Source organism: Cervus elaphus, chromosome 15 (genome assembly GCF_910594005.1).
Source record: "Cervus elaphus chromosome 15, mCerEla1.1, whole genome shotgun sequence".
In the NCBI taxonomy this organism is placed as follows: Eukaryota; Metazoa; Chordata; class Mammalia; order Artiodactyla; family Cervidae; genus Cervus; species Cervus elaphus.
Window position 1 is genome coordinate 6,046,179 of NC_057829.1, and position 25,744 is coordinate 6,071,922.

Sequence of the window (25,744 nt, forward strand, 5' to 3'; positions counted from 1 at the left end):
GTCAGATATGACTGTGCAACTGAACTGAAGTATTGTCTCACTTATATATGAACTCTGAAAGTGAAAACAACACACACAAAACAAAAAGCTATGCTCGTTGATAACAGAGGACAGATTGGTGGTTGCCAGAAGCACTGGGGGGCGGGGGGTGGGAGGAGTTGTGGCAAAATGGGTGAAGGGAGTCACATGGTACAAACTTCTAGTTATGAAATAAACAAGTTATGGGGATGTGATGTAGAGCATGGTGACTATAGTTAATCATATGCCAAGAGAGTAAATCTTAAAAGCTGTCTAACACAGCACAAAAATTTTGTAAGTGGCAGATAAGGTGGCAGATGTTCACTAGACTTAGTGTGATGATCATTTTGTAATTTTGAATATACAGATACTGAATCATTACATTGGATACCTGAAACCAATATAGCATTATATGTCAATTACACTTCTCTTAGTTTAATAAATGTTGACTTCAAATATACTACTTAGTATATTAGAATATTTTAATTATAACTTAAAGAAATCAGATTCAGTTTAATGTATTTGTCAATTTAAAAAGAGCAGATGGCACATTATTTCTCTTTTAGACATTTTTATACACTGCTAATGTACATTTAAATTTATACACTACTGATATAAAGAGATGCAGTCTTTCTGAAAGACAGTTTGACTGTATATATCCAAAGAACTCTTCAGAAATTGCATACTCTGTTTCAGCATTTTAACTTCTAGGACTTTTTTCTTAGGAAATATTTTCTTAGAGTATTTTCTTAGGAAATACTTTAGGATATGTGCTTGACCAGAAGGGTTATGCCTGGAAGTGAGCTTCATGAGTGCAGGAGCCAGTTCATTGCTGATAACAGTGCCTGGCAATAAAAGCAAATATTTAGCCATAAGATAGTCCTCACATCATTTTTTAAAGTAACTGAAATTTAGAATCAACCTAAATGTACAACACTGGGTTTGAGTAAATTGTCCTATATTGTAGTCATTAAAAATGATACTGTAGAAATATATATTTTGGGTTCTTTTTATTTTAAAGTGATATACATACACAAATAAGGAGAAAACATATACCTTTCCAGATATGTTGTAGTGATATATTGTGGTTGATTTTTGGTTTATTCTATTTGCCTCATCAGTAACTTCTGATTTTCCATCCACAACAACATTACTTGTGTTCACAAAGAACTATTTATACTATTTAGAAAAAATTGCATGCCAGGATCTTAAACATGATTTCTTCTATATTGAGATGTGACTTTTTATCTATTCTATTGATATAAAACTGTTTTTACTTTTTAACAAAGCTTTTAGGATTATGAAAGTTTCAAAAATGAAATTAATGTGTTTGCTAATTGCTAATTTTAACATCCCTATGAAATAATATATTTTCCTCCAAAATAGATATATCCACCCTGGCTAAGCAGACCTGGTTTGGCATAGTGAAATGTGAGCAAATCTTCATGTTGATATAGTTGTGGTGCCAGATGTTGAAACTCCAGGCGGCTCCATCCTGGTGCCAGACCAGAGGGTGCCTCAGCCAGAGGAGCATGTCCATCTCTGCTGGATCTTGTTCTCTTGCTCTTTCATGGGCCACACAGACACGCTGCTTGACTCTGTGGCTTTTAAAAGTGGAGGTTCATCCTTCAGTTTTCCTGCCTCCCTGATACAGTGTAAATACCAGCCACAGACATACACATGCTTACACACATTCTCTCCACCATACATGTAGCCTCACTCACTATCCATGAATTAGATAAAGTGTTTATTTCATACTTGCACTCCAAATCTCAACATAGTCATTGTGAGCATGTGTTGTTTTTTTCGGTTATCACTAACCTAATAGTTATATAACATCTTCTCATGATCATACCCCTGGCCAAACTGCCCTTCACTCTTCACTGACTAACTGGGTGTAGGGTTGGGAAATGGGGACAGAAACTTCCAGGGAATCATCTGCTTTGGGCAGCATCAGTTATGATAGTAGAGGAATCAGGGAGGGGAGGGAGAAGCTCTTCTTGGTTACCTGTAAGTCAAAAATTCCTAATACTGATATGCATCTGTTTAGAAAAATTCTGTCTTCACAGTTTATGAAATTATAATTGTGAATGGTGACTGTTAGTGGCAAACAACATGTGTAAGCACTAAACCAAGGGCCAAGTATCTTGTTGATCACTTATTTACTTGTAAGCAGCTGAGGCAAATTAATCCTGACAGTATTAACATACTTCCCATGTTTTCCGTCATCTCTTCCTTTATAGAAATCTCTCCAAGCCCATAGCTGTGCAGTATAAAGAAAAAGAAGACCGTTACGTGGACACATACAAGGTAGGTTCAGTTTTTCCTCATGTATTTTGATAAGTTAAAACTGGGTTTTTGGTTTTTGGACTTGTGTTTTACGTAATTTTCAATGTATAGTGTTGATTTTTCTGTTTCCCACTTCGTGTGCAACTGACAGGCAACTGTCATTATGTGATTTTAAATATTCTTTTCTGTCTTAATTCTCTGAAAACACTTTGCCTCCCAAAATAAATACATTTATTGTTGTATAAATTGGAAGCTCATAATCCATTGTTACGTTCAAATGTATGAAATAATTATATTCCTTATAAAAATCACAAAAATGTCCAGGGACCTGCTGTTTATATTCCCTAGTGTTATATATAATAATATCAATATATTTATAATGTACCGTAACCCTTTGTTATTCATCTCAGCAAATTATGCACAGGTTTGTTAACAAAAAATACTGGATTTTAAAGTTTAAAATAGAAGTTAATTATCTGTTTCTGTGAAATTAATGTTAATGGAATCCTGTTGGAAATTCAAAAAAACTCATTAGGCATATGTTGTATTCTTCACACAGTATAAAGATAGGAGCAGCTGAAGCAGTTTTCTCATATTCACCATGTTATCTTATGTCAAAATTTCAGAAAGATCCCTCCAGGAATCTTACAGCTGTCACTGCTTGATTCGTCTGTAGCTAAAAATGGGGCAGTGCTATGGAAATCAAAGAGAAATGACACCAGAAAATTCACTGTCACCTGATTTTATTAGAGACAGAAGCTATGGGAGATGAGAATAGTGACAGATATTAAAACTTTGGTTGAGCTTCTTACTTTATGATGGGAAGATAAGAGTAGTTGAAGGATCACCAAATTCTTTTTTATTTCTGTGTAAGTCTACTGCAAAACAGCTATAAAATGTTATATTAAAGAATTTCAATAATGTGATACAGTTTTTACATTTCTCTTGCATTTCCTTTGAGAGAAGCATTTCTCTAAAGAACATAGCATTACATCTTGAAACCCTTTTAAGATGCAGACATCTCTGGTGAAAGTGTCAGTTCTTATTTGTTGATCAGTTTAAACATTATGAGCCGTTAGTGGGGAACCAGAGGGCTGAGAACTAACATGCAGAACAGGTGGGTTTTCTATGAGGGACTAAGAGGGTAAACGTGCAGATGGTGAGATGCTTCTCGAGTGGTCAGCCCTCACTGGGACACCAAGGAGGAGGCCCCCAGACACTCCAGGAGGCTGAGGGCAAGCTATGGAGGATGGCACCTAAGGGGCCGTAGAGAAGGATGGCAAAGAAGATGAGCGAGGCTTCTCCAGCTCTACCTGGAGCTCATTATCACCAGTTTGGTCCCTGTGTCCTTCAGTACCTGGAGGAGGAGTACCGCAAAGGAGCCCGGGAAGACGACCCTATGCCCCCGGTGCAGCCCTACCACTACGGCTCCCACTACTCCAACAGCGGCACTGTGCTTCATTTCCTGGTCAGAATGCCTCCTTTCACGAAGATGTTTTTAGCTTATCAAGGTAAGGATGGTTTTCTAACTGCCTCAAAGGTCAGATTGGTCATCAGGGGAAAACCAGTTTGCTGACATCCTGAGAATGTATTAAAACTAATCAAACCATAGGAGAAAGAATTCTGCTTACTCTCTGAACAAAAGACAAAAGTCTCTTTAAGATACCTGCTGGGACTTCCCTGATGGTCCAGTGGCTAAGACTCTGCACTCCCAATGTTGGAAGCCTGGGTTCGATCCCTGGTCAGGGAACTAACTAGATCCCACATGCCTCAACTAAAAGATTCTGCATACCACAGTGAAGATCGAAGATCCCATGTGCAGCCCAATAAATTTAATTTTTTTAAAAAAGAAACCTGCAGTAAGCTGGATCATCTCGATAATGTCTCCGATTTCAGCCTCAAATTGCACTTGTCTACATTTATAAAAATGCAATTCACTTTTTAAAAGTTAAGATGTCATTCACATAGCAAAAATTTTACCCCCCTTTTAAAGTTATGAATTCTCTTTTTTAAAATGTTCAACTTAATAATTTCAGATAACCTGTTATCTTTGGCCCCTAAAGGGGAATTTTAAGTTGCTATCAGTAAGTGGCTATTAGGAGACCCACACTGCCGCCTTCACCACAGTAACTACCTAGGGAATAATCTTCAGTGGCAGCCCACACACCTGAAGATGGCTTAGATAGGTGACTTTACTGCTTTCTATGCAAGTAGGTTTCTAGTGAGAACAGTGATTTCTAGTGAGAAATCCTATCAGTTTCTAGTGAGTCAGCGGTACTAGCCCTGTAGTTGTTCCTCCTGGAACAGAATCCTTTGTGGAATCATCATCCATTCAGTTACTTGACTCTTCTCGAACTTCTTTATATATTTACACTCACATACATGCAACCTCTTGGAGGAATAAATTTGTATTCCGTAGACCACTTGGTCTGTGAAGGGGGCTTTCTTGTATTTGTCCCTCTTCTGTTTGTCAGAACACAAAACAAATGTTGCATATGACAGCTGTTCAAATGTTTGAATATTACTGCCCTGTCCTCCTCCTCCTCTCACTCTTGTTTATCCCTAGGCTAATTAACCTTAGTTAAGAGCCTCCTATATACAAGGCCTGCTGCACGGAATGCAGAAATAAATAAAGACAGTTTTATACTTATTTAAGCAGTGTTTGCTCTGGTTTCCAAACCTATCACTGTTCCACTCATCTTTCTGGATGTGTTCTGATTTGTGAATGCTGTTATTAAACAGTAGCAGTCAGAATAAAAAAGGATATGTCAGGGAATTCCCTGGTAGTCCTAGTAGTTAGGACTCCACAGTTTCACTGCTGAGGGTGCAGATTCAGTCCCTGGTCAGGGGGCTAAGATTCTCCAAGTCGGGCGGTACGGCCAAAATAATAATAATAATAATAATAATAATGAAAGAATATTTCAGATGTGGTTTGGGACAACAGCAGTATATAACAGAACTGTTACTGCCCTTCATTTCTTTTCATGTCGTCCAAGAATCTATTAATATAAAACCCTCGATCAACTATTATGCTAGGTTTTCGTCACTGTGTATTTAAGAATGATTTTTTAAAAAGACAGTAGGGACTAGCTCAGTCCCCATTCTAGTCTTCTGATTAATTTAAAATGATTTATGATGACATTTTAATTTATTTCTAGACTTCTCCTTTAATCCAGGGTTTCTTACTTTAGCACTGTAGTCATTTTGAGCTACATAGTTCTCTACAGGAGACTGTCCTGTGCACTGTGGGACATTTAGCAGCATCCCTGGCCTTGACCTACTAGATGCCCATGGCATCCCTTCCCAGCCATGAGAACCAAAAATGTCTCCAGGCATTGCCAGATGTCCCCTGGGGAACAAAAGTGCTAAGTTAACAACTGCCAATTGAGTTCATACATGTTCTAGATTATAGGAATTTGTAGTATTACTTTTTTAAAAAATTAAGAAACTTCAGAGAATTTAAAAATTCAAACAGAAGCCTCAGTGTGTTTCTCCTGTTCCACAGTTCTATAGTCTCTACATATTGTGATTCCACCATACCCTCACAGAATTGCCTTTAATTTTTCTGGATTCCATTTAGATTAATAACTTTTTATCCTGAGTGAGTTAGTTTTTTTTTTAAGTGGCCCTCCCTACTTTCTGAGAAAAAAAAAAATTTACAAATTTCATTTCATCCCAGATTTTATTTAGTGCCCAGTCAATGCTAACTGATTCAGCTGAATAGAGGAGAAAGTAGTAAAAGTGATAGAAAACATTGCTTGGCAAAGCATGTCAGGCTTGGGGAAGATTTAGCATATTTTTTTAAAAAATTGCGCCTTGCTTGATGCTGAAATTCGTCTCTTAACAGTCTCCAGATGAAAAGATGTGTTCAAATTCCAACAGGTTGAGGGGAGTTTTAGATGGTACACGTGGTGCCTAAGAAGAATCCACACTGCTGATGTTTTCAAGAGCTGGAGTTTAGATACCATTTCATATTGTAGGCTAGAAAGTCTAACTGTTGACAGAAAAGACAGAATTGAAACTCAGTCCTTGATTATTAATAGTCTACACAAGGAAAGCTTAACAAAAAAAGTAACTATTAGTTTTATCTTCATTCATAGGGAATTTTACTTATTTAGCTAAGAGTTAGAACATTTAAAAAGCAGTGCCCCTGTCACCCCAGCAAGAGAAAAGAAAAGAGAGAAGAAAAATAGTCTTACTGATGAGAGGTAAAGGAATAATTCTGCTTCTTGATGGGGTAAAAAGCTATTTTTACCTACTTGAACTTTAATTTTCCTTCTATATTTATTCATTCAATAAATAAATAATTATCTAGTTCCTAGAATGTGCTTGGTATGGTTGATATCCCAGGTGTCTGCTTTTATGGAACTTTCATTCTTCTTGGGCAGATATTTAATATTAATCAATTAAATAAGTGGTATAAATTTATCTAGTTATACACGAAAGCATAATACAATATAAAAATAATACAGTCTCAAATTGTGTAGAGTAATATTTATTTTCAGGAACACTAATAACCTCTTTTACATTATGGACGAATAAATTTTTTAAATATTTTTGAAGTATTGAAAGTAAATTAATTATAACAAGTTTCAAATGGAATCAAGTCTTTGTGTCTTAAGTGTGTTATTTGTATTTCTTTTTAGATCAAAGTTTTGACATTCCAGACAGAACTTTTCATTCTACAAATACAACTTGGCGCCTCTCATCTTTTGAGTCCATGACTGATGTAAAAGAACTTATCCCAGAGTTTTTCTATCTTCCAGAATTCTTAGTTAACCGTGAAGGTACAGCAATAAATCATTTCTAATTAAAATTTCTTAGAGTTTGTACTTACTTTATAATTTTCCAAAAACAAAAATAGATTTTGTAAGTTCTAAAATTTGAGTCCCCAAATAAGAAAAATGCCTTTACTTTTAGGTATATAATTTTATTTCCAAGTGAGCTTGAGGATTTTAAATATTAACTATTAAAAGCATTTGTAAACATGTATATTTTAATTTTGTTACAGAAATTGTTTTATTATTTTCTCTGATTATAAAAGTTGTAATATGCTGATTATTTTTAAAAGTCAAGAATTTATTAAAGAACAATCTAAATTAACCAAATGTCAATGATTTTATGAGTAATGACCAAGTTAGAAGTAAAACACTCTGACTAGAGTTATTGAATAATGAAAAGTGACACTGGAAAATAAAATCAGATTTTCTGTGATGCCAGTGACCAACAATCTCAGCTAATGATGCCTCTTCTTTAATGTAAGATCAGTTAATCCTTCACAAGGTGTCTTTTCTTTCATTACTTAATTTCATTTTTTATGTGACTTTTAGGAACATGTGAAACTGAGAATTATATCTTTAGAGAAGTTAAAGTGTTGAGCAATTACTTCAGAATCTTTTACTGTATTAACTGGCTTCTCTGGAGTTATTTAGATAATCACTAATAAATCTGTGCTGCTAATTACTTGGAGCATGTTTCACAGTGTTGCCCAAGTAAGAAATGCCTCAGTGAAATATCAACACCTTCAGTCTGGGGCACCTGCCTTGTGGTTCCTGCCTCAGTTAGTCTGCTGCTCATCTCCCTGTCCATGGTTTCGTGTATGTATGTTCCCATTATCTACAGCTGCATAGCAAATCACTGCGGTACTCAGTGACTCAGAACCTTAAATGTACCACCCATGACAGTTTTTGCAGGTCAGAAATTCAGGAACAGCTCAGCCAGGTGGTTTTTGTGGCTTTGGCTCAGGGTCTCTTGTGCGGTTACATTCAGATTGGCTGCAGCAGGAACATCCAGGGGAACAGAGCAGCATGAGGCTGGCAGGCCGCTCCTTCTTTAGTGTCTGTAGTTTTCCGTGTGGCTTCTCCACGTGGACTATTGTGGACTTCTTGCAGCATGCAGCCTCGGACATCCTAGTTGGCTATTCCAGGCTCCTAACACAAGTGTCCCAAGAGAGATGAGCAGAGGCTGCATGGCCTTTTGCAGCCTAGCCTTGGAGGCCACAGCGTGGCCTTCGACTGCATTCTGCTTGGGAGGTAGTCACGAGGGCCTGCCCACATTCAGAAGGAAGGAGCATAGACTTTGCCACTTAATAGGGGAGTAGTGAGATTCTAGAAAAGCATGCACAGCAGCAAGTGTTGTTATAGCCATTTTTGAAAAAGATAACTTGCCATAGCATACATCCTGCCATTTCCTATGAGCGTTCTTGTAGGCCTTTCATTGTACCTCCAGGTACCCGCTCTGGGTGAAGTGTCTACCCGTCTGATGTGTCCAGATGTGTCCAGAGCCCCAGAAAGTTAGGACTGATTTGAGTTCATCAAGCCCCCTGCTGGTCACCCCTCTCCTGCTCAGCCCTTACATGCCTCATCACTGCTGCTCAATCAGTTCAATCAGTGAATCTCTGCTGCCTCCCTTGGAGCTGCCACACAGTCTGGAGGTGCTCAGCCAGTCCATCTTGACACTGTCACCCTGCAGCTGTCAGATGACTGCTGGGCTTTTTGAGGCGACCCTCACCCTCACCCCTTGTTAATTTTATATAAGCCCTTGGTTTATATTTCGTATCATATGTCATTTCCAGGTACTTCCAGAATTAGTGAAGATCCTTCCAGTTGTTTTCACAAGATCAAAAAGCAGTCAGACAGCAACTTACTTTCATATGGAGCATAATCAGCTTTTAAGAGGCTCTTTTAAATTTGTGTTCTGCTATGATGTTCAGATTTTCTTTCCATAAAAAGTAGCACAAAAATTTCTGTTCAAAGGTAACATTTCCTTTAGGATAATTTTTTAAATTTTTTATTTAGTTTTCTAAACTGGAATATAAAGTTTTCGAAACAGCTTTACAATGTTTTATTAGTATCTGCTGTACAACGTGAATCAGCTTTATGTATACATACATATATCCCTGCCCTCTCTAGCCTCCCTCCTACTCCCCCAGGATAATTTTTTTAAAGAAACACTTATGAGATTTTTGTTTACACTAGCAGTCTAAAGAGACAATTAGATAACACCTATTTACATCACAGAACAACCCTCATAATATGTTAGTATAATTTTGTTGTCTGTGGGGATGCTTAGTGGAAATGAAATCAGAACAGACCTATAGATTTACCATAAAATAAATAGACTAAGTTCATTCTTAGAATGTATATACTTTGTTGAATTTTTTAAATTGAAGAATGCTAATATTTACCACACAAGTAGCCTTAAATTTATTATGTATTAACACCAATAATTCTGAAATGCTTATACAAAAGTCTTCACTTTATTTTAATCAAGATTACAATTGAGATGTTTTCACACTTAGTGCATTTGAATATTTGATAAGTGAAATATTAGAATTAGCAGGCAGTGATTTTCTGCTTTTCAATGTGGTATGAAGTGGTAGAAGAGTAAATTTGAAAGATTTCAGATTCAGTTAGGATAGATCGTGTTAATGCATGCACCTCTGTGAGTAGTAAGTCAGCAGGTGGGCAATAGTGTTACTATCCTCTGGATGCTCCTTTTCCTGGTTATAACACACAATAGCTACTTGTGTGAACCCTTCAGGTCTGCTCAGTGGGCCAAAGGAAGCATGATTTGGAGGAGATAAACATTGATATTAATCTTCTCTTTTAGGTTTCGACTTTGGTGTGCGTCAGAATGGTGAGCGGGTTAATCACGTCAACCTCCCACCTTGGGCACGTAACGATCCCCGTCTTTTTATCCTCATCCATCGACAGGCTCTAGAGTCTGACTACGTGTCCCAGAACATCTGTCAGTGGATTGACTTGGTATTCGGGTATAAACAAAAAGGGAAGGCCTCTGTCCAAGCCATCAATGTTTTTCATCCTGCTGTAAGTGACTCTTTTAAAACTCTGCATTTATGTAAGGTAGAACCTGAACATTTAAAAGTTAGACTGTTTCTTTACAATACTCAAGTATCAAAGAGAATAATTGACAAAGACACTGAACTTGCCCAAGACTTTTTCAGGTTTATGTTTCACCTCTTTTAGAATAACCTTAGATACTATCCGTCAGAGATTCCCCAAGACAACTCCCAGGTTGGATGAGGACATAAGAACTCAGCGTACAGTTGTACTTACAGTGAAGGGTACAAAGCAAAAGCAGCAAAGCGAAAAGATACACGGGGCAGAGCTGGAGGAAGCCAGGCACCAGCTTCCAAGAGACTTACCCCAGTGAGTCACAGAGAACTCACTCAGTTCCTCCAGCAATAAACTGACAGAATTAGGGCTGCAGTGCCAGGGTTTTTATCGAGGACTGGTCGTGTAGGCGCCCTCTCTCATATGTCCAGAAGTTCCAGGCCTCCAGAAGGAAACCAGGTGTTTGGGATACACCACATTGTCCAGTTTGGGTGCAGTGAACCACTTTTATCAGGTAAAAAAGGTAGGAACTCTTCTGAAATCCATGTTCCCAGACAAGGCCAAGGACAAGCCTTCCAGACACACCTTCCCAAGGAGAGCAGTTCGGGCCTGCTATGTAACTCTTTTCTGCACATCATCCTATATACATGTTCTGTTTTTAAATGGCGTCCCTTTTCCTTATTGTACAAACTATATCTGTGCCTTGTTAGAAAAATATCTAAGATACAGACTCCAAAAGGAAGAAATTTTAAGATCAACTTTGATATCATCATCTAAAGATAAATATTAAAACCACTTTCTTTTTCCTACGCATAGCACTTCATTTATATAATGATTTTATTTCTGTAATGTTATCTTTTAAAAAATAATTTTATTTATTTATTTATGTGTGGCAGTGCTGGGTCTTCGCTGCAGTGCAGGCTTTTCTCTAATCATGGGGAGCGGGGGCTACCCTCCAGCTTCTGTGTGCCGGCTTCTCACTGCAGTGGCTTTTCTTGTTGCAAAGCACGAGCTCTAGAGTATGCAGGCTTCAGTAGTTGTGGCACACAGGCTTAGTTGCTCCACGGCATGTGGGATCTTCCCGGATCAGGGATCAAACCCCTGTCCCCTGCCTTGGCAGGCGGATTCTTTACCACTGAGCCACCAGGGAAACCCCCATTTATATAATAATATTAATGCTACTTATTATTCTGAAGTGTGGATATCCAGTAATTTATTTAACTAGTCCCCTATTCTTGGATATTTTATTAGTGTTCTTCTGCTATTAAAATTATTATTCCTCTGATTCTTTCTTTATGTACCACTTTACTTCCTTGAGTTCAATTCCCAAAAGTCGAATTGTTACGCTTTAATGTATATTTTTCAATGTTGTTAGATAGTCTACATTAAAAAAAAAAAATCTATCCTATTCAGGAAGCTTTTATTTTCCCAGGCTCTGGGGATGCAAAGGTGAATAAGATTCACACAGGGAGGGAAGATATATGAGTAGCCAGTAAGCAAATGAAAAAAAGCTGGCATCTTTAGTCATCAGGGCTTTCCTGTGGCTCAGCAGTAAAGAATCCGGCTGTCAATGCAAGAGATGCAGGTTTGAACCCTGGGTCAGGAAGATCCCCTGGAGACAGAAATGGCAACCCCTTCGAGTGTTCTTGCCTGGGAAATCCCATGGACAGAGGAGCCTGGCGGGCTACAGTCCATGGGGTCGCAAAAGAGGCAGACATGACTTAGCAACTAAACAGCAATAATATCTTTAGTCATCAGGGAAGTGCAGAGTAGAGCCACAGTGAGTTACCACTTTATATCACTGAGAATGACTCTAAATAAAAGACTAACAATTCCAGGTATTGAGTAAATGGAATACTACTCAACAATAAAGAGGAAATGTTTTATGCTGACTGAAAGAAACCTGATGCACTCTGTATGAATCCACTCCATTTACCTGAAATTCAAGAACAAGGAAGGTTAATCTCCTAATGTTAGAAATCAGAACAACGGTTGCCTCCAGGGAGTAGGGTATTGACTGCCTAAAGGACATCGGGGAACTTTCTGGGGGATAGAAATGCTCTGTTCCCTGATTTTCATGATGGTTCCATCAGATGGTACTTTAAAAATCTGTAGTGTTTTATTGTGTATAAAATATGCCTCTGTAGAGGTATATATGTAAGTTTTAAAGGTTTTAAAGACTGAGGTATAATTTTTAAGCTTCATATTTGATCTAAAATGTAACTTTAAAAGCAGTTAAGAGCTTCCCTGGTGGTCCAGTGGCTAAGACTCTGTGCTCCCAATGCAAGGCACCTGGGTTTGGTCCCTGGACAGGGGACTAGATCCCATATGCTGCAACTAAGACCCAGCACAGCCAAATAAAAATATAGGCAATTCAGTTCTGTTGTTGTCCAGCAGAAACTAACACAACCTTGTAAAGCAGTTATACTCCAGTGCAAATTAAAAGCAGTGAACAACTGGGACACTAACCTGAGTATACTCTGCCTATAATACTGACACAGACTTTCAATTATTCTCATTTAAAATTCACACTAAAAGAATATGCATGCTGAAATATACCATTTAATTCTCTTCTTACTAGATTTTTTTCATTAATTCTTTGGGACTTTAGAACTTAATAAAGGATAGAGTTTGCACCATTGTTCTATACATTTTAAATACAATTTTTTTTTTTTTGGCCACACCTCATGGCCTTTGCATCTTAGTTCCCCGACCAGGGATGGAACCCTTGCCCCCTGTGTTGGCGACATGGAGTCCTAACCACTGGCCCACCGGGGATGCCCTGTTTTAGAAATTTAATAAAGCTCAATTCGTGGGACAAAATGAAGTGAAGCATTCAAGTGCACAGTCTCTGAATCCGGGAGTGAGTTCACACCCTCACTCTGCGACTCTGCTACTTGCTGTCTGACCTGCAGCGTCACCATAACCTCTGTACTTTTGTGCAGATTCATAAAATGTGAACAGTAATGCCAACCTCGTAAATAAGAAAATGTATTCAGGGCAATGTCTGCCATCCAATTAAGTATAAACGTTAGCTTTGTAAAAAGGAATGTAAAAATGCTTTTTGATCTTAATTCATCATTCACTAGTATATGGGGTTCACTAGAAACTGAAACCATAGAAGGTAAAGAAGCACTATTTTAAAGTAAATTTTAAGAGCTCTGGCTATAGGGTTATTCCAGTCTTCTTGTGAATTTCTGAGTCTATTAAATTAAACAACCGTAAAGAATGAACCTGCTTAGATAAGCATCTATAGCAGGTGTTGGAGCCGTTGTGGTGGTGGGAGTGTGGTGGCAAGGGGAGTAGATGTTGAAGATTATTTAACTTCTGAAGAACCTTTGAAACTTTATTTTGGCATTTATAGAAATGTTATTTGTAGGTACAAAAATGGAATTTGCTTCCTGATTAAATGCTGAAAGTTAAATTATACAAGCAGGATGCCCAAAAATGACAGATCTGTACCCAGCTTTAAAAATATGCACCTCACTTTAAAAAAATGCACCTCACTCTCCGTCTGACTCTAACACTAAGAACCCTTTACATTTAAGTGTAATAACACCCTTTACATTTAAGAGCTTGCAGTTCTCACTGCTACTCTTTCAGATTCTCTTTCAGTTTTCATTAGAACCTAAGTAATACTATCTTAAGCTACCTGGCAGCATTGTATCTCAGTTTCATTTTTGCCTTCTCGCTTTGGACATATATCACTTTGAACAAGTGACTTTTTCAACAATGTAGTATTACACATGAAGTCTTTTTTAAAAAGATAATATGTACCAACATTAGGTGGGAAAGAAAAGGACAGTGGCATGGCAAATCCTGAATTTTTACTCCTTTTCTAGACTGAGTATTGCCCTAACCCGCCTTTCTCTTTAGCTTCACGTCCTAAGAAAGGTGACAGCGTGGAGGACACCAGTCACATGGAATACTGTGTGCTGACCTTTCTGCAGTGTTTCGGTTAAAGATGGAATATATTGACTTTGTTTCTCAGCCAGGCTTCTGCCCCTTGCCTGGGAGGTGAATGTCCTTCCTCCTCCAATGACAACCTCACCGAGTTGGCTGGGGAGGCTGAAAGAATATACATCACATTACAGTCTTCTCACTGCCAGGTTCTTGTCAGGTTCAGAAGTATATGTGGAAACGTCAAAAGCAAACACAGAGAGGGAATCAGAATTAAATGAATCCTCTCCAAGGATAAGTAAAGCATGGTTGTGTTGCTCTTGAGCTTACAAGATGGAAACCACAAAGACTTTGCTTGGGTTTCAGTGTTACTGGTGTTTAGACTCTTGATTCTTCAACCCAGACAAGAGAAGAGACATAGACGTACAAAAATCTAGGTTCCTTACTAATGTCTCTGTATGTAAGAAAACACATCTCGGTAATTGAAATTTGTAGACATCTTCAAGATGCTGGGGGTGTGATATGAGTTAGCAACACAAAGTCATCCTGTGACACCAGCTGTTGTGTCTTGAGAGGAATCTGACTCTTTCTTTGAGCACATTCATACAAAGAACAAAAGGGCATTTGGGTATCACACAATTTCAGGCAGACACGGGTGGCTTTGAACCGCGAGTTCTCATTCTTATGAATTGAGAAAGTTGGAGTGGGGCAGGATCCTCTAGTTTTCTTCAGACTCCATGTTGTCATATCCCTGAATTTTGTTGTCTCTTTTGATTTTATGGACCTCCTGAAATGATGTTGACTCAGTTTTCTGACCAATATCTGACAGACAGCCACAGAAAAAATAGATCCACTTACTAATCTCCTGCAGAAGCTATTTTGGATCAACTTAATTGAAAAACTTGTTTATTTTTTTAATCAATTCTTACCAAAAAACAAGACCAAAGAAAAACCTCATTTTGTTTTTCTTTTTTTTTTTCAATTTGAGGTCTAATTGACATACATTATATTAGTTTCCAGTATACAACATACCGATTCAGTTGTGAAATGATCACCACAATAAGTCTAGTTAACATCCACCCCCTACTTAGTTAGAAAAATTTTTTTTCTTGTGATGAAGACTTTTAAGATTTACTGTCTTAGCAACTTTTCAAATATGCAATACAGTGTTGTTAATTGTAGTTATCATACTGCACATTACACCTCCATGACTTATTTGTTGTATAACTGGAAATTTGTACCTGGTGGCCCCCTTAACTCATTCTGCCCAACCCCCACCTTTGGTAACCACCAGTCCTATGAGCTTGGTCTTTTGTTTAGATTACACATATAAATGAAATCATACTTATTTCTTTGGTATTTTCCTTTTTCTGTCAGACTTATATCACTTAGCATAATGCCTTTAAGTTCCATCCATGTTGTAACAAGATTTCATTCTTTTTTGTGACTGAATAATATTTAGTTGCATATATTTAGCACATCTTCTTTATCCGTTCCATGTATACATGCTTAAGTTGCTTCCATATCTTGGCTATTATAAATAAGGCTGTAATGAACATAGGGGTACATATATCTTTTCAAATTAGTGTTGTTTAAATGCCCAGAGGGTGTCCCTTGTGGCTCAGCTGGTAAAGAATCTGCCTGCAGTGCGGGAGACCTGGGTTCGATCCCTGGGTTGGGAAGATCCCCTGGAGAAGGGAAAGGCTACCCATACCAATATTCTGGCCTGGAGAATTCCATGGACTGTATAGTCCATGGTGTTGCAGAGTTGGACACAACTGAGCAACTTTCACTTTCACTTTCAAATGCTCAGAAGTGGAAATGCTGATCATATGATAGTTCAATTTTTAATTTTTTGAGGCACCTCCATACTGTTTTCCATGCTGGTTGCACCAATTTACATTCCCACCAGCAGTGCACAAGGGCTTCCTGTCCTCCACATCCTTGCCAACAGTTATTGTCTCTTGTCTTTTTTATACTATCCACTCCGACAAGTGTGAGACGGCATTTCATTGTGGTTTTGAGTTTCATTTTCCTGATGATTAGTGATGCTGAGAATATTTTCATGTACCTCTTGGCTATCTGTATGTTTTTCTTAGAGAAGTATCTATTCAGGTCCTCCGCCCCTTTTTAGATCTTTGGTTTTCTTGCTGTTGAGTTGTATGGGTTGTGTGCATGTTTTGGATGTTAACCCTTTATCAGCACGTGGTTTGTAAACAACTTCTCTCATTCAGTAGGCTGTCTTCATTTTATTGATGGTTTCCTTTTGCTATGCAGATAAATGAAGTCTTACATGATATTCTCTTAAATTAGAAATTAATTTCATAAAATTACCTAGTTAACACCAGTCAAGATTTTTGTTTCATCCATTCAGAAGCGTTGATGATTCCTGTTCTGATCTCTTTGAGACTATTAATGTTATCAACCTGTTCAAAAACATTTTAAAATCCTTTCCATTTGAAATTTGAGAAGGAACTCCTTTCCATTCTCCATTGCCTGGAGAATAAACAAGTTGTTTTCCCCTTTGGTATTATCACCAAGTCTTGCTTTTTACATTCCTCTCATTCTCTTTTTCCCTTCAGACATATTTTGGAATGGATGTCTCTGCAGTTGAAGATCCAGTTCAAAGACGAGCACTAGAAACCATGATAAAAACCTACGGCCAGACCCCTCGTCAGCTGTTTCAATCAGCCCATGCGAGCAGACCTGGCTCCAAGCTCAACATCGAAGGGGAGCTTCCTGCCGCCGTGGGCTTGTTAGTACAGTTTGCTTTCAGGGAAACCAGAGAACAGGTCAAGGAAATTACCTATCCGGTATGTCATTTGGATTTCAGTAGATTTCAGGAAAATGTGGTTCAACTCCTGAGACATCAGGCCTTCTCCCATGCTTTAGAGGCAGGGAATTGAGTAACATGGTCCCAGCCTGAAGGTGTGTACCAGCCAGTGAATACAGATGCTCACATTACCAGTTCTGTGTGTAGAAGATGCTGCATTAGTGATATGAAGGGAGTGCTTTGGGAGCTCAGGTCAAATTGTGACCTCTCTGAGGGTTATTACTTGGGAAAGCCTCACCAGCCAGTGACATAACAGACATTGCAAATGAGAGGGAAGGAATCGGTGCAAACATGCCTAGCATGGTCCTAGTTGTCAGCTTCCACCAGAAGTAGTGACCAGAAGTGTAAATGTTTGAGTTTACAATTAAGGGGAGAATCTTACATGATTTTTTGGCCCCTCCAGATTTTCTTGACAAGAAGTATTGCCTCTTAAAGTAGGAATTAAGTATTAATTTATATTCTGAAATAGAAAAATAAAGCAAGCAAGCCTTAAGACTAAAATGGATTCTAATCCTCAGCTAAATTCTTCATTATTAAGGCAACTTAAGGTGGGAGCCTGTGAGTTGTAAAGTGTTAAAGAGGTTTGCAGAAGGGAATCAAAGAAAATGAAAACACAAGGGAAAGAGGTTGTAAGGTAAAGCAGAGACCTCAGATTGCAGTCATCTGTGATCCACTTTAAGAGGAAATGGTTTTTACAGACCTTCTTTTGACACTCGTTTCTTATAATAAAGTTACTTAAATACACTAAATTTAGAACACTGAATGTAAACTCTTTATGCTCATAGTTCATATATATCAAATTTGCATGTTAAATGCAAGCAGAACTTATATAACTAGTAAGATCGAAATTGAAATTTTAAAACATCAATATGATAGATAATATTGTTTTGCCGAACCCAGATCACCCATGTTGTTTTTCATAGTTGAAAGCTGTATTTTTTGCTTTATGTTTACTTGTCAGTTACACTGACAACTCATGATTTTGAAGACTTACAAATCATTTTAGTCATTATCATTACCAGGGTCATTATTCAAAATAATTTAACAGTACCTCCCTGAAAAGTAATAAATACCATTTCATTTGCCACTGTACTCACTGCTCATTAGCTAATTAAAGTTGGTGCATATGCAGGACCTGAGCAGGGTGTCTGTTTGTAATAGGGACGGATTCTGAACTGCCTCCTTCCCACCTCAGGACCTTCACACTGGCTGTCCCCTCCACCTGGCACGCCCTGTCCGCGGACAGAGCGCCGGTGTGCGTTTATTTCACTCAGGTGTCTGCTTGCCTCAGGGACTCTTTCCCAACCCCTCATCTAACTAGCAACTCTTTCTCAGTCCTCCTCCCCGTCTTAGACTTTGTTCATAGCACTTGCACCACCTGTGGAAATATGTGTTCCTCGTCTGTCTTGTTCATCACTGTATCTGACCACCAGGAACACGTATTTCCATTTCTATACTTACTACCATTTTTTTTTTCTTACTACCATTTTTTAAATGTACTTTTTACTTTTCTTGGTTTTAGAGTCCTTTGTCATGGATAAAAGGCTTGAAATGGGGGGAGTATGTCGGTTCCCCAAGTGCTCCGGTTCCTGTGGTCTGCTTCAGCCAGCCCCACGGAGAAAGATTTGGTTCTCTCCAGGCTCTGCCCACTAGAGCAATCTGTGGTTTGTCCCGAAATTTCTGTCTTCTGATGACATATAGCAAAGAACAAGGTAAAATAAAACATGAAAATCATCCTAGGTCTATCTTTCAAGAGATTTGAATGTTTCCACTCATCTGTGCTGCTGTTTTGTTTCATTTCTGAGTTTTCTGAGTCTTTGGTGAAAAACCAGACTCAAATTTGTGTTCATTTAATGCAAAGTAGGAATTAAAACATACTACGTGAAAAAAAAATGAGAACTAAAGGCAGTGTAGTTTGAAATGAGAGGAACAGTTGAAGGGGACAAGAATAAATAACTATCTCACGAGATGAAAACATTATCAATTTCATAGAAATACACACCTTGAGGTTCTTGAATCCCAGAATAGATGACTTATTTGACCAACAGTTCTAGTACCTCAGAAGAGACAGTCATGAGAGTAAAACAAAATGAGGAAATCATGATAGCCTTGAAAATAGGTTTTAAAAATACGTATGTCTGGAAAGCAATCTTTTTCTCCCCTTTTTGCACTGAGTCACTAAAAGCAACACATGGGAAAGTGCTGTCAGTTGAGGCCCTCTTGATATTTCTAAATGTCACCTACACACGGAAAACTAGTGACATTTTCCATTCAAGCAATTCCTCAGCCCTTCCAAATTAGTCATTTTGCTTAATGTGAAAGAACTCTCCCTACTTCCTAGGCCTGGGCTTTAAGCACTGAAATGAATGATGGGGGGCACCCATCTGTGCTATCAGGGGTGTGCCGATTTGCCGGGAAACCAGCGTGTGGACCTGACGCCTCTTGGTGTTGGTTCTGTGCGCTGTGCTCCTCCGGTCCTCACGGCCCCTCCCACCACTGGAGCTCGTGCCCCGGTGTCAGCCACTTCAAGGAATTTAGTGTGCTGGCTGGACCACAGTTCTTTTAAACTCACTGTTCCTTCTGTCATGAAATGAATGATTGCCTTTATAGTTGCCAGGAATAAAAGAAGCTACATACCATTTTATCAAAGTTTAGTGAATTAAGAGGGTAAGGTAAATCTGTTTAATCATCATTGCAGTCAGCTATGAGATGTGTCACAAGTAGTTTACTACTACCAACACTTAAAGTATCAAAAGGTGTGAATAATTTGCCTTTAAGAAATAGAGTGGATTGAAGTTTCTCTCTGTTGATCAGAGAGAAAGGGGCTGGTATTATCACTTAGCATGGTGGGACTTAAATATGTCCAACTTAATAGCTAACCTACCTTATTTGTCCCACTACAGTCACAAGCCCTTAATAGCTGTGTTCATTCAAATTACACTTTATTTCCTCATAGAATATAAGTGGGATTTGGCAGAATGTAGGTGTGTCCATGAAAGTGGTATCATACAAGTTATGGCCATGAGCTCGCGTGGCACAGTGCCTGAGTTTGCACCCCAGTTCTGCTGCCTAATACCTGTGTATTTTTGTGTAATTTTGAGAAAATTACTTATGCTTTTCGAGTCCTGGCTTTTAATCTATGAAATGGGAATAATAAAAGGACTTACTTCCCAGGGTAATTCACCATAATGCTTAAATGAAATAATATAAGGAATGGTTAGCACCTGACTCCGGTGTGCTTAATGAATAAATGTCCGCGGGACTGTAAGCGCTCTGGAGCCAGGGGCTCTGAGCATTCACTGCTGTACCCGGTACAGAACAACCCACAGGGGCATTTCCTAGAGGCCCTGAGTGACTCAGTGCAGCTGGCAGACGGGAAGTCATGTGTGTTGAGCACCGCTATATTAAATAACTGCCCTCTAGTTACGCATGCATAATACAGTGTAGCAACTAAACTGCCGTGGTTTTAATGATCGTTAGCTCAGTACAGGCCAATTACTTGAGAACTGACAATGCCTCAAAATTGTCTGAGGTGCTTTTTTCCCAAGCTTACTCAGTTGGTCCTATTGGAGACACACCAAATGAGAATCTCTGGGCCTTGAGTCTAAATCTGCACATGCTGCAAAAGTCATTTTCTTGCAAACTCTTATTTAAGATCTACTATTCTAACAGGTAAAGAAGAAGTTTATTTTTCTTCTTAAAAAAAGATGGTGCATCTTGTGTTGCTGGAATGAGAAACCAGGGACAGTTATTGAGTTCTTACCACATGCCAGGCTTCGTGGTAAAATCTAGGAAGTCCTGAGGCTTATCTAGAGTGCAGCATATATGTAGCAAGGCTATCCTAATTTCTGTATTGCAAAACTGATGTCCACATTTGGAATTATACTCAACAAAACAAAAATAAATATGTGAATTACATTTTCAACATGCTCTTTATTCATTCAACAAATATTTGTTTTATTGCTTTATATTATGCTACATTGTGCTGTTTTATACTATATATCATGCTGAGTACTCACATTCTATATATTACAGATACAGCTCTATATTAAGCGAGGCACTCACATCCCCCTAAGGAACTCAGAGCTGCTTATTCTCACAGGCGGCACCAATTGCCTGCAGCGTTTGTGCCGCGTTAGCCCTAGTCAGTGCGCCACAAGGTGTAGGTTACGAGAAACACTGGGAAAGGATGTCAAGGTGTCCAGATCTTTATCCCAGAAGGGCGTAATGTCATGTTGAGAATAGAACAAGGAAAGAACAGAACCTCATTATATGAAGTTCCCCCGTACAAAGTCCTTGTAGTTGCAGGATTAAATTATTCTCAGGATTGCTTCTGCTCCAGCAATGGTCCCTTTCTAGCATTAGTAGTTCTCCATATTGATTTTTCAGTAAGGGGTATCTAGAAAGTTATTTAAACATTATCTAGTTCTTATTTATTATTAGAAGAAAAAGCATCACAGAACATAAATAGAGGAAGCTTAATTATCATTTGTCTTCTATAAAAATATCTTAACAGAAATTTTCGTTCCAAGTCAAATCCCTACACAGGTGAAAAAGAATACAGTTCCAACCTTAGAATCCTATTAGCCTTAAAGGAATGAAACTAACATAAATCGGTCCATCTTATGGCTATAAAGATGATTTTGCACTGGAATGACCATGTTCTGCTATGTGAACTTCAGGCCTTAAAGGCCAGAGTTGTCTTTAACCTGACATTTCAGTGGGCTGTCCAATGATAACTGATCTTTACTTACTTACTAATACTTTATTTCTCTTTCTTGAGGTGTGAGAAGCATGAACAGTACTGACATTCAGTGGTCAGCCATCCTGAGCTGGGGATATGCTGATAACATTTTAAGGTTGAAGAGTAAACAAAGTGAGCCTCCAATAAACTTTATACAAAGTTCACAGCAATATCAGGTAAACCTTTTTTTTTTTTTTAATTTTTTTATTAGTTGGAGGCTAATTACTTCACAACATTTCAGTGGGTTTTGTCATACATTGATATGAATCAGCCATAGATTTACACTTATTCCCCATCCCGATCCCCCCTCCCACCTCCCTCTCCACCCGATTCCTCTGGGTCTTCCCAGTGTACCAGGCCCGAGCACTTGTCTCATGCATCCCACCTGGGCTGGTGATCTGTTTCACCATAGATAGTATACATGCTGTTCTTTTGAAACATCCCACCCTCACCTTCTCCCACAGAGTTCAAAAGTCTGTTCTGTATTTCTGTGTCTCTTTTTCTGTTTTGCATATAGGGTTATCGTTACCATCTTTCTAAATTCCATATATATGTGTTAGTATGCTGTAATGTTCTTTATCTTTCTGGCTTACTTCACTCTGTATAAGGGGCTCCAGTTTCATCCATCTCATTAGGACTGGTTCAAATGAATTCTTTTTGACGGCTGAGTAATATTCCATGGTGTATATGTACCACAGCTTCCTTATCCATTCATCTGCTGATGGGCATCTAGGTTGCTTCCATGTCCTGGCTATTATAAACAGTGCTGCGATGAACATTGGGGTGCACGTGTCTCTTTCAGATCTGGTTTCCTCAGTGTGTATGCCCAGAAGTGGTATTGCTGGGTCATATGGCAGTTCTATTTCCAGTTTTTTAAGGAATCTCCACACTGTTTTCCATAGCGGCTGTACTAGTTTGCATTCCCACCAACAGTGTAAGAGGGTTCCCTTTTCTCCACACCCTCTCCAACATTTATTGCTTGTAGACTTTTGGATAGCAGCCATCCTGACTGGTGTGTAATGGTACCTCATTGTGGTTTTGATTTGCATTTCTCTAATAATGAGTGATGTTGAGCACCTTTTCATGTGTTTGTTAGCCATCTGTATGTCTTCTTTGGAGAAATGTCTGTTTAGTTCTCTGGCCCATTTTTTGATTGGGTCATTTATTTTTCTGGAATTGAGCTGCAGGAGTTGCTTGTATATTTTTGAGATTAATCCTTTGTCTGTTTCTTCATTTGCTATTATTTTCTCCCAATCTGACGGCTGTCTTTTCACCTTACTTATAGTTTCCTTTGTAGTGCAAAAGCTTTTGAGTTTCATTAGATCCCATTTGTTTCAGGTAAACCTTTTTATGAAGTACTTTATAGTAATAATTAAACATAATGCTTTAGAAGGGAGTCAGACTGATGACAGCTGGTCTTTAATATCCTGTAGTTAGTCAGGAAGCTCATGACGCTAGACATATGCCTTGTCTACAGTGCAGACAGCCTTCCTAACTGCTGCGGTACTGCCTATGCCCCCAGAGTTCGTTCTCTACCCCAGCAGTCCCCAGCCTTTTTGGCACCAGGGAACGGTTTCACAGAAGGCTCTTGTTCCACAGAGCAGGGAATAGGGGGATGGTTTCAGGGCGATTCTCCTAAGGAGCCCACAACTTAGATCCCTTGCATATGTAGTTCACAGTAGCATTCGTGTCCCTATGAGAATCAAGTGCCACTGCTCTGACAGGAGGCGGAGCTCAGGCAGTAATATGAGTGATGGGGAGCGGATGTAAATACAGGTGAAGCTTCGCTCACTTGCCAGCCACTCACCTGCTTCTGTGTGGCCCGCTTCCTAACAGGCCATGGACTGCTACTGGTCTGTGGCCCAGGAGTGGGGGACCCCTGCTCTTCCCATCTCTTGTTGGGACTGTATCATAATCTCCTACTCAGCATCAGCTCACAGCAGTGTTGGAACAAAATCACAATTGATTTTTTTCTCAGTGTTAACTTGCCTTTTGTTACTATGTCATTTTCAATAACGAGAGCATCATCTACTGCACCTGGTTTTTTTAAAGGGACTGGGAATTTAGGCATCACCACATGGTAGAAAGAGCCTTGGGCCTTACTAAAGCCCTGCCATCCCTGTGATCTGTGTTAGCAGCCAGCTCTGTTACTTACTATTCATAAGTAATTAACCTTTCCCAACTTGAGTTTCTTTCCTTCTGCTTAAAGTTGGAGTAGTCATACTCCCACTACTCTCTCATAAAACTGTTGTAAAAATGTCTCCAGTGTTTGTGAAAGCATGTTGTAAACTGTAAAACACCATATACACACACAAACACACACACGCGGTACTGCCACAGCTTCTCCAGGACTAAGTTGTGTGCTAAACCTTCTCTCTTTGACTGTCTTTCCATAGGAAGTTCTTTTACTGGTTTCTGACTTTCATTACCTACATACACCTGGTGCCTACTCACACATCCTAACATTTGTCACCATTCCCCAAGCGCCTTAGAAATGGAGTCAACGGAAGGCTTCCCAGGTGGCTCAGTGGTGAGGCATCCGCCTGCCAATGCAGGAGACACGGGTTCAACCTCTGATCTGGGAGGATCCCCCGTGCCTTGGAGCAACTCAGCCCATGCACCACAACTGCTGAACCTGTGCTCTAGAGCCCAGGAGCTGCAACTGCTGCCCATCTAGAACCCGTGCTCTGCAACAGGAGAAGCCGCCGCAGTGAGAAGTGTGCACCGCAGCTTGAGAGTAGCCCCCTCTCTGCAACTGGGGAAGATCTCATGCGGCAACAAAGACTCAGCACAGCCAGACATAAATAAATAAATAAAAGTGCTTGAAAAAGAAGAAAGAAATGGAATCAGCTACTTGTGGGGAATTTTTGGCAGTGAAAAAAAGGAGAGCAGTGACTTGTTTGCTTAATCTTCAATATGCCTGAAAAAAAGGTCACTGCCTTTTGTCATCTGGCTTACTAGTAAACTAACAAAAGTAAGAATAAAGGACAGTGAAAAACCACCTTATTAGAAATTTTAATAAGAATTTCAACACTGCAAAATTATTTCTGTCATGTAAAATTGGGCACAGAAACATCATTAAAGATGAAAAAACACTCTCAAGTCCTTTTAGCAAAACAAAATGATCCAGTTTTTGAGCAAGCGTGGTGTGATAAAGTACTTCCAATCAAATGGCTACCTAGATGAGAATACCATTTTTCATTTTTGTTCTTGGAATATGTCATTCACTTATTAGTTCTTTAGTTTGAGAAAATTTGTCCAGGATATTATCATACAAAGACCCACACTCTGCGATTTCACTTATCTGATCAATTTCACTATCGTCATTACATATTAGAGTCCTGCTCTTTCTTTGCCTCATCTTCTGATTGATTCTTAACTGTAAAACATACGCCTGTCAATTTTCTTCTCTTTTCTGTTATCACTAGAAAATGAAAAATTCTAAATTCCCAACTGTGTTCAATGACAAGTGAAAGAAACGGTGTCTCTGGTCTTCTTTTATACTTTCTCAAGGGATAACAGCATTTTTTCGACAATGCAATAAGAGAACCAAAAGATGACAGTTTATTTCACATTTTACAGCTTTTAGACATCTTAAAGTTACATAATACTCTATTACTATATCTTGCACCATTCTAATCATTTCAAGTAAAATATTTATCTTAGTTTTGTGAGCATATATTTTTAAAATAAATGTCAGAAAAGTAGAAGCATTTCTCATGCTTTTTAAGCATGTTCATCTTTGACTTGTCCTTTTCATAGGTGACTAGTTGTGCTTGGGTCCCTGACAGCTGCCAGCTGTTCACTGGGAGCAAGTGTGGTGTCATCACAGCTTACTCAAACAGGTTCACAAGCGGCACGGTAGGTCCTGGGCACATCTGTGGGATTTTCATGTCAGTGAGGGGAAGAAACCCTTAGAGCAACTTACATTTTTTGTACTTGAATCTCTTCTTCACAGAAGAGAATGGTAATGTAAAAGGTAATGTAAAAGGTCAATATCTAACCCTTTATTTTAGGTTTATTAGGATCATAAAAGAATTTTTTAAATAACTGTATACAGTCAGAGACAGAAAGTATTTTGAGTTATACTCTGCTTTGTATGTA

General features: G+C 38.8%; 1 protein-coding gene across 3 annotated transcripts in view; it reads left to right on the top strand.

Annotated features, from left to right (window-relative positions):
* LYST (lysosomal trafficking regulator) overlaps positions 1-25,744 on the top strand; it is a 177,038-nt gene that overhangs the window by 137,663 nt on the left and 13,631 nt on the right. For all 3 annotated transcript variants that reach the window (XM_043924934.1, XM_043924935.1, XM_043924936.1), the window contains exons 41-48: positions 2,262-2,328; positions 3,662-3,818; positions 6,954-7,094; positions 9,919-10,136; positions 16,646-16,876; positions 18,419-18,608; positions 21,680-21,816; positions 25,403-25,501. In XM_043924934.1, the coding sequence (XP_043780869.1) occupies positions 2,262-2,328; positions 3,662-3,818; positions 6,954-7,094; positions 9,919-10,136; positions 16,646-16,876; positions 18,419-18,608; positions 21,680-21,816; positions 25,403-25,501 (1,240 nt within the window). The remainder of the gene's footprint in view (positions 1-2,261; positions 2,329-3,661; positions 3,819-6,953; positions 7,095-9,918; positions 10,137-16,645; positions 16,877-18,418; positions 18,609-21,679; positions 21,817-25,402; positions 25,502-25,744) is intronic.